The sequence below is a fragment of the Nymphalis io genome, chromosome 24 (genome assembly GCF_905147045.1).
Source record: "Nymphalis io chromosome 24, ilAglIoxx1.1, whole genome shotgun sequence".
NCBI classification, from domain to species: Eukaryota; Metazoa; Arthropoda; class Insecta; order Lepidoptera; family Nymphalidae; genus Nymphalis; species Nymphalis io.
Window position 1 is genome coordinate 9,909,496 of NC_065911.1, and position 9,541 is coordinate 9,919,036.

At 37.7% G+C, this 9,541-nt stretch overlaps 1 protein-coding gene across 2 annotated transcripts in view; it reads left to right on the plus strand.

Moving 5' to 3' along the window:
• The window catches only part of LOC126777810 (hexokinase-1-like), a 34,952-nt gene that overhangs the window by 23,126 nt on the left and 2,285 nt on the right, over positions 1-9,541 (plus strand). For both annotated transcript variants that reach the window (XM_050500948.1, XM_050500947.1), the window contains exons 3-10: positions 3,218-3,371; positions 4,087-4,198; positions 4,908-5,014; positions 6,118-6,338; positions 6,774-6,982; positions 8,071-8,208; positions 8,805-8,947; positions 9,055-9,188. In XM_050500948.1, coding sequence (XP_050356905.1) covers positions 3,218-3,371; positions 4,087-4,198; positions 4,908-5,014; positions 6,118-6,338; positions 6,774-6,982; positions 8,071-8,208; positions 8,805-8,947; positions 9,055-9,188 — 1,218 coding nt within the window. The remainder of the gene's footprint in view (positions 1-3,217; positions 3,372-4,086; positions 4,199-4,907; positions 5,015-6,117; positions 6,339-6,773; positions 6,983-8,070; positions 8,209-8,804; positions 8,948-9,054; positions 9,189-9,541) is intronic.

Here is a 9,541-nt window from a genome sequence, read left to right on the forward strand (position 1 = left end):
TGTGTTAACTGGCTGTTAATAAAAATGTCAAATAAATCAGAAAGGGCCATTATGTCTCGAGAATATAGTGATCATATATCTTCATAACTAATGGCAGAATCAAATGTAAGATATGTTCAATAACTTGGTCATTATGTTATCAAGGGCCAGCTCGGGCGAGCTCTGCGCAGACGCAGTGCGCAACTACCGATAACCTGCAATTGATTTAATTTTATATATTTTCTATGCTATCGTTAATTCCGAAGATATCAATAATGTGATACTAATAAAGGTTAAGGTTTATTGATAATTCCTGTTTAAATTTTAGATAATGCTGTTATATAAAAATAATGTTGATAATTTAATTTATTGTTACTATACAAATAGCGCAATATATATTTATATTTCGTGCATAATTTATAATTCGGAGATGACCCAGAGGTTAAGCACATCAATTTTAACCGAAGTTTGATGAAAATCTGGAAAGCATAACTAAATATTGCCTAAATATCGTCCCCATAAAAATCCCCATCACCGTATTGGAGCAGCGTGGTAAAATAAACACCAAACCTTCTCTTGAAAAAGAGAGGAGGCCTTAGGCCAGCAGTGGGCAATTAATTGTATAATTACGTAAATTACTAATTGAACGTTTACAATTTGTTTATTTTATTTTTGTTACGTCCGCGAAAGTAAGCTGTATTATTTACACAAAAATAGTTTACCCGTACTCATACATGCGAATACACCTACAATATGTAAACATAAATACCCATATATAAATGTGATGCACTTAAAATGAGTTATATAATATAAAATTGAATATAAATTCTGTTTCAAGTAAAATTGCTTACAGTATGTTTTTCCAATATGACGGTAATCATACTAGACGGACGAGCTGCTATGAGTATCAATATAATAAAGACAATCTCCTCACACCACTTAATATTATAAATCATTTCAGAAAAATTGATATATCATCGAAAATGGAAGATATATTACAGGTTAGCTGATTACGACTCATTTAGTATATTAAGAGACCGCCAAAAATTAGAGAAAATCAGATGTTATCATTATTATATTTATAAAGCTGAGTTAAAAATACGCAGCAAGGGATATGGCCCTGACGAAATCCCACCTATATTTTAAAACTTTGTTACAGATCACTTGCTTATGCAATTTTTATTCTGTTAAAAAATCACTACGTAGCGGCGAAATTCCGGAAATATGGAAGAGATCATTCGTTATTCCCATCTATAAATCTGGAGATAAACATAACGTTCAGAACTATAGACCAATACCCAAATTGTGCACAATTGCAAAATTGTTTGAGAAAATTGTCTATGACAGCATCTTTCCCTTCGTGAGGGGTACGTTGATTAATGAACAATATGGTTTTGTGAATAGAAACTACTACTACTGAGACAAATATATGTGAGTTAACATATCATGTTGCCATGGCTATGGATAGATGGCTAAATTATCATTCAAATTCCATATAGATTATATAGTTGCCAAGGCATTTTGAATGCTTGGCTTTATGCTCAGGGTTAGTAAAGATTTTAAAAATGACACAAACTTGGTCCTGTTATATAATTGCTTTGTCCGTTCATTATTGGAATATGGTTCTGTAGTCTGGAATCCACAATATAAAACTTATATTGATACAATAGAAAAAATTATCATAAATTCATTAAATATCTTAATTCTAAATGTTTCACTCTGAATCAAAACCCGCCTAAAATGATTTCCTTACTGGATCGTCGTACAATGCGAGATTAAAGTTTTTTATTTAAACTAATACATAAGTTGAATGATAGTCCATATCTTTTAAGCAAAGTCTTGAACATCGACGTGTGGTTGCATCACTCTCAGTCTTCTATCGGATACATTTCGGAGAATGTGCTCAGGAATTACATGAACTGATTCCTCCAGCCCCTTTCTACTATCGAACGGCCAGGCAAACGCGACCAAAGCGCCATAGGTACACAGTGGAAATTCCCAGCCTACGTACGAAGTGCTTTGAGTCTACATTCATCATTCACACTGAACTTGCCTGGACTGGAATGCTTTGCCTGAGCCCGTATTTCCCGATAGGTACAATGTTGGTGTCTTCAAATCCAGAGTAAACAGGTTTCTTATAGGCAAGCGTGACTACATCTAAGACCGTGTCGATGCTTAACATCAGGCAAGTCAACGGTCAAACGCTGGCCTATTAATAGTAAAAAAAGCAAAATTTACTTTAGATGTAAAAAAGTGAACACACGCAATAGTGCTTTATTCCACTTATCCTCCACTCGAACCAATGATTCTCAAAATGAATTTATATATCGCTCTTGTAAGACCTACAATAGGAAGTTTAATGACTTGGACATGTTTTCTTGTGCGCTGAATATATTTAAAAAAAATAGTTTGTGTGCATATGTCAATTTAGTCATTGTTTTTTTTATTTTATTTTTATTATATATATATTTTATTGTTATGCTGTTTGTTTACTTTTTGAATCTTCATAATTATTATTTATAATTTACTTGTTTACTGTCTTACATGAATTAGTTTTAAGTGGAAACTTGATTGGTGTGTGAAAGATTTAATTGTTGTATAATGTATGTGGTGTGTACTGTATGTTTCCCAATTATAATAAAAATAATAATAAAAAAAATTCTTGGCAGTTCTCGGTACAATCCAATTTCCGAACTGATGTTAGCGCTTGACGATTCATAAGTACTTGTAAACGTGATTGATTTTGAATACTAAGTTTAATTATGATAAAAGTTAGAGGATTTACTATTGCATTAAGGTTTACACTAAAGACGCATATTTATTTTTATGAAAGCATTCCTTAATTCGAAATCATTTTATACTCAATCAATAAACGTTATTCGATTCGTTATATATTTATAAAATGCTTATGTGCTCCATTGATTTACCTACTACCTATACAAACTTTTAGTTTTATTTGCCAAGCTGGCTAACCTTTTCTTTCTTGTCTTTACGGGGAGCGCTATGGGATCGCTAGCGCGTGCTACTGTACGAACGTGGCTAACCTTATTTAGGTTAGCCTCCAAACTTTCTCCTCAATCGGAGATGAGCAGCATTTATAATATTATTTTCAGAAAGTCGGAGATAAGTTTACTTTTGGCACAAGGCTCTAACTTTCTCCGCTGTGTTTTTATTACAGTGACTTTTTTCTAGACAAGACCCTAGCAAGAATTACAGTAGATTATTTTAACCTTTACAGATAGACTCCCGTCTCGCAGGACTGGTGCTCTGTGGGGCGACGTTGCGTCGTGTAGGCGAAGTTTTTTCACGAGAAATTGAAAATGGCCTGCGCGAGCGACCTTCTAGTCTCCAAATGGAGAACACATATGTTCCTGAGCTTCCTGACGGAACTGGTGTGTGCTCCTTTTATTATATTATTACAATAATATTAAGATTTTAGCTGTCACATAAGTCTAATGGTGAACTTATAGCTAATAAATGATTGCGTCACTATAAAAAGGCTTCGATCCTCAAAGACGTAAGCTGTTGGATAAGAGAGGGAAAAAATAAATTGTTTTTGCCTTTCTGGTGCGTTGCTTATGCCATTTTTCCACAACACTTATATCCATGTTAAGTTTCTTTCTTCTTCTTCTTTATTCAAACCCTTTTCCCAGTTCAGCTGAGGTCGGGTCTCCTTGTACATCTTCGCCAGAGAGCGCTGTCCTGGGTTGTCTGTGTACTCAGATTCTCTTTCTGGGCCTCTTTTTGTATGTTTGACCATATCACCATATATATACCAGATATATTTTTTACCAGCTCACGTGTTCCCCTTGTCTTACAACCCGGGTTCAAACGAGGCGTGAAGAGGCATCTTGCGGGCCGGCAAGGCGAAGGCGGCTAGTGCAGAACGTTTTTTCCGTCTGTATTGGCCGTCGTCGCGATTGGACTCTACTACCACTTACCATCAGGTGGAGTAGAGTCATTTGCCCTCCCGGCGAATATATATATAAAAAAAAAGGTTGCGGGCGGTCGCCATCTTCCCCACGCTATCCCCCATGTTAAGTTTCTTTCTCAATAAAAAAATGAAATGAAAAAACAAATTATAAGAGGTCATGTTATTTATTTTAGAGGAAGGAGTGTTCCTGGCACTCGACCTTGGAGGTACTAACTTCCGCGTGCTATTGCTGGAGCTTCAAGCCGGTCAGCTCGTTCGAGAAGATGTCAAGCAGTATCATATTAGGTACTTTTTTGTAAGATTTGAGTCCTTCTGAGAGTTACTAGCCATAGAAAATATTTTTTAATTAACACTACGAGAAAGATGAAATATGGCTTAATGGCTAAAAATATAAATATTGACTGATGATTGTGGATTTAAAATTGGCAATCAACACTGCGTTTTATGTGTTTAATTTTGGTTATAATTCATCTCGTGCTCGACGCTGGAGGAAACGTCGTAACCTGTATATATCGGATGATCGGCCTCTTGTAGGTGTTCAGACCCTTATTAGAAAAGTCTGGTGAAATAAACTGCAAATATTCTCATCAAAAGCAGAGAAGAGCTTTGCCCAGTTAACCTGTTACTTTTTGCTTTTCAATTGTTAATTGGTTTTAGTATGTTCAAATCTATGTCGAAGTAATTCCAGACATACAAGATAACTGAATAAATTAGAGAATAATGAATGTACGTGAACTCAGTTAGTTAATCGCAATAAATAATGCCCATGATATAAATAATATTCATGATAAGGCTGACTTACGTTTAGTGATATTTAATGTACTGAGTGTCATATTACTTTATCGTCTTGCTTATAACCAAACATAGAATAGAGTTGTTGCATATTACAGAGTATAACTCAAAAATCTGGCACCGTGGAATGAGTTTGCTAAGGCAGTTGATTACATTTTGATTATTATAATATATTTTTTTAATATTGTGTTTACGTTTCCAGTGACACCCTACGCCTCGGACCAGGCGAAGATCTATTTAACTTCCTGGCTGACTGCGTGCAGGATTTCTTGCGCACTGAGGGCATGGAGAATGATGAACTATCCCTGGGTATGTTAAGAGCGCTATTACATTACAACCGTATTTTTTTATTAAGCGGTCAGTAGTAGGTGTTCTTATTCTAAGAAACTAAATGACTGAAATACAATTATTTTAACATATTGACAAATTAAGAACAGTTATTTGTATAGATCATTTGGGTTTAGCTATTTATACGAAGTCAAAATTCCAAAACAAGTTTAACGTATAATGCGCGAATGCACTTTTTTGAGTTCGTAGATTGAACAACAGTAATGACCAATTTGATTGGAAAAAATATAATACAATAGTTAAAATAGTGATTTAGTCCAGCGGCCTCAAAGTTTGATATTTGTGTGAATTAACTATAAAAAAAAACACATTCAAAGTCAAAAACTACTAAAAACGCTCCGAAATAGTTGTGAATTTCTCCTTATTAGTATTTATTATTAAGAAAAAATATACCAAAGAACATTACTTCATATATATATATTTTTAATTATTAAAAAAATATGTAATTAAAAGACTTAAAAAACATAATAACAACTTCTAGAATACTACGAAATGCCATGCGTTGGGCGTTTTAATTCAAAACCAAACAACGCCAAATGAAAGAGCGTGAACTGTATTTGATTACTGGTGGTAGGGCTTTGTGCAAGCTCGTCTGGGTAGCTACCACCCACTCATCAGATATTCTACCGCAAAACAGCAGTACTTGTTATTGTTGTGTTCCGGTTTGAAGGCTGAGTGAGTCAGTGTAATTACAGGCACAAGGGATATAACATCTTACTTCCCAAGGTTGGTGGCGCATTGGCATTTGACATTTCTTACAATGCCATTGTCTAAGGGCGTTTGGTGACCACTTACCATCAGGTGGCCAATATGCTCGTCCGCCTTTCTTATCTATAAAAAAAATAAAATAAAAAATAAATAAATACCTAATTTTAATAAAAGTATATAACTTAACCTACTAAAATATTTCCGTTATAGAAAATGTTCGTTCAAGATCGTAAACTTGGTGTTGTAACTTTATTCTCATATTATTACAATTATCGCTCTTTTCGTGTGATGAAAATGGTTACAAAAAATGACGTAATTATCGAAATTCATCTTTTAATATATTCTTTTGTCACCAGGATTCACATTTTCGTTTCCAATGAAGCAGCATTCGATATCATCCGGCGAGCTGATCACGTGGACTAAGAGCTTCAAGTGCGGCGGTATGGAGGGTGTGGACGTGGCGGCACTGCTGCAGCGCTGCCTTCGCGCGCGCGGTCTGCGCGTCACCGTACAAGTGCTGCTCAACGACACCACGGGCACGTTAGTTGCAGGCGCTCAGCTCGACCCTGAAGTTGCGGTATGTTTACTCATTAATCAAGTGGTTAGAACGTTGAACATGAGTGAGGCTTAATTGAAGATCGCGGGAAAAAATCAGCTTAATTCGTGTTTATAATTTATTATGCGTTTGGGTTCTGTATCAGAAATATTACTTATCGATCCACTGCTGGGCTAAAGTTTCCTGTATTCTTGAGATGAAGTTTTTACCACCACGCTGCTCCAATGCGGGTTGCTGGATACACATGTGGCAGTATTTCATCCGACACATTCAGGCTTCCTTACATTGAAGTTTCTCTGCCGATTCTAAAATACATTATAAACACAAATTGAGTATATGCAAATGTATTTCTTATTTGGGTTTTAACTACCGTTTTTCCACTAAAATCCACATACTCCATCAACTGGGTGATTTCAGGCCAACAGTTTATACGATGCGTTACTATTACACTTCCAGATCGGAGTAATAATGGGCACTGGCTCCAACGGCTGCTACATGGAGCGCGCGGACCGCGTGCAGCACTGGGAGGCCGCGCACGAGCGAGTGCAGGACGTGTGCGTAGACATCGAGTGGGGTGCCTTCGGGGACAACGGCTGCCTCTCTTTCTTACGTACTGAGTGCGACAAGGAGGTCGATGACAACTCGCTTCTCGCTACATCATTTACGTATGTATTATATAGTATGTTTTATTTTGACAGTGTAAATGTCTTTTTTTGTGTTTTCATTTGCGTCCGTTCGTTGAAAACTTATAAGAGTTTTTTACTTATTGCCTCTTAATGATTTTTGCGTTCGGAATATTACTTTATGTTCTAACTTTCTACTTCAAATAACAAATTCAGGAAACCTCTGCATTTCGTAAATATAAAAATTACGCAGATGGTGTGGCATTTGAGCGTCACGTTAGCATGCGAAGGGGATCCCGTGGCGCTCCTCGTTAAGGCGAAAAGGGTACCGCTGGTTTTTTAGTGGGTATTCCGTTGTTGGGGGCGCACTCGGCGCATTGGACACGCGGCGTAGCGTAAAGCGTTTTTCCAGCGATAAAAAAGATGGTGTAGGATATATTATATTAATGCAAGTTTCATAATATGTAATCATAATAGTAACAGCCTATGAATGTCCCACTGCTGGCCTCCTCTCCCTTTTTGAAGAGAAAAGCTTTGGAGCGTATTCCACCTCAGCTCCAATGCGAGTTGGTGGAATACACATGTGGCAGATTTTTAGTGAAATTAGACACATGCAGGCTTCCTCACGATGTTTTCCTTTACCGTCAAGTACAAGATGAATTATAATCACAAAAATAATCACATTAAAATTCAGTGGTGCTTGCCCGGGTTTGAACTCACGATCATAGGTTAAGATTTACGCGTTCTTACCACTGGGCCATCTCGGCTCGATGCTATCATAATATTGGTTGTTAACTGCCTTGGTGGTGTAATGACTAGATTCGGAGGCTGCAGATCCGGGGTCGGGTCAATAATAAGTTGTCATGTTCTGACAACTCGTAACCGTCCTCGTATAGGGTTATGAGATTTACGGATAGATATTGAATTTTTATTTGCACACACACTCGTGTAAACACAGTTGCAATCAACATATTTTGGAGCTTAGTTATCTAATGTCTATTGACAATTGAAAGTCCATGTGACCGAAATGGGTCAGGACTCAAAACTTAGGAGAGATATAAAATATTGCATTTTCAATGTGATCAAATATTATCCAAGTAATATTTAAAAAAATAATATTTAAACTATAGTTTTGAGAAGTACATCGGCGGTAAATACCTGGGGGAGCTGCTGTGTGCGGTGCTGGGCGGGCTGGCGCGGGACGGTCTGTTCCCCGCAGCGCCCGCGCGTAGCTCGTTACTGTCGGCACATGTCAGCCTCTTCGAGGAGTGAGTTATCCACACACAAAATATAAATATAACAGGATAAAACTGAAAAACTCCTATGTCGAATATTTTATAATTTTATTATTACTCTGTTCAATTAGATTTTACTTCAGCTTAAATTCTTATTTAATGAAAATTCAGAGGTACGAGTACATGAACAGAAAAAAAAAGTACGTAACGGGTATCGTGGACCCAAAATATAAGTAAAAAACTTACCTCTTGTAACTATATAAAAATAACAGTAACAGTAACTGCCTGTAAATGTCCCACTGCTGGGCTAAGGCCTCCTATCCCTTTTTTGAGGAGAAGGTTTGGAGCTTATTCCACCACGCTGCTCCAGTGCGGGTTGGTGGAATACACATGTGGTAGAATTTCGATGAAATTAGACACATGCAGGTTTCCTCACGATGTTTTCCTTCACCGAAAAGCACGAGATGAATTATAAACAGAAATTAAGTACATGTAAGTTCAGAGGTGCTTGCCCGGGTTTGAACCCACGTTCATCGGTTAAGATTCACGCGTTATTACCACTGGGCCATCTCGACTTATAAAAAATAAACAAACAAATAAATTTGTAAAAATAGACGTTTAATTTCCAGAGAGAACGTGGCGGGCGCGCATTCGCGCACGGCGGAGGCGCTGCGGGACGCGTGCGGCTGCGCCGTGTCGCGGCAAGACGCGTTCGTGGCGCAGCACGTCGCCAGGGTCATCTCCAACCGCGCCGCGCAGCTCGTGTCTGTCTGTGAGTACGACCCGGATACTACATACGTTGCTTTTAATTGGTGTTTGCATAAATAGAATATAAGTTTTAGTATATATTTACTCAACATCGGTACTCGCGCCTGTCAGGTATCGCGACACTGTTGCGCCGCATGTCGCGCGCTCACGTGTCCGTGGCGGTGGACGGGTCAGTGTTTAAGCGTCATCCACGTATCCGCGCGCTCATGGAGAGGTATATCGCGCTGCTCGCACCAAACCATAAGGTATTTACCGCTTACTACGAATTACTAATGTAATTTAAGTAATAATAATAAACAATGTCCACCTTAATGAATTACGGCCACGGCAGTCTAGATATTCTAGAGCACAGGGATGTGCGTAAAATATACCTGCGTGCAATTTTCTTCCCACACATAAGCTGACACGACTAAAATGAGTTCAGCCGCAGCATCGGTGGTTTTACCTACTTTTTGAGGCGCTGTAATGTAAACACTGTTGACTTTCAAACGCTAGACTGCGGACATAATTATTTCATGTAGAGGCACTACAATAGGGGGTAAGTGGGTGATACCTATCTAGACGGATAAAGCCTTAGATGCTATTTTGTTTATAACAG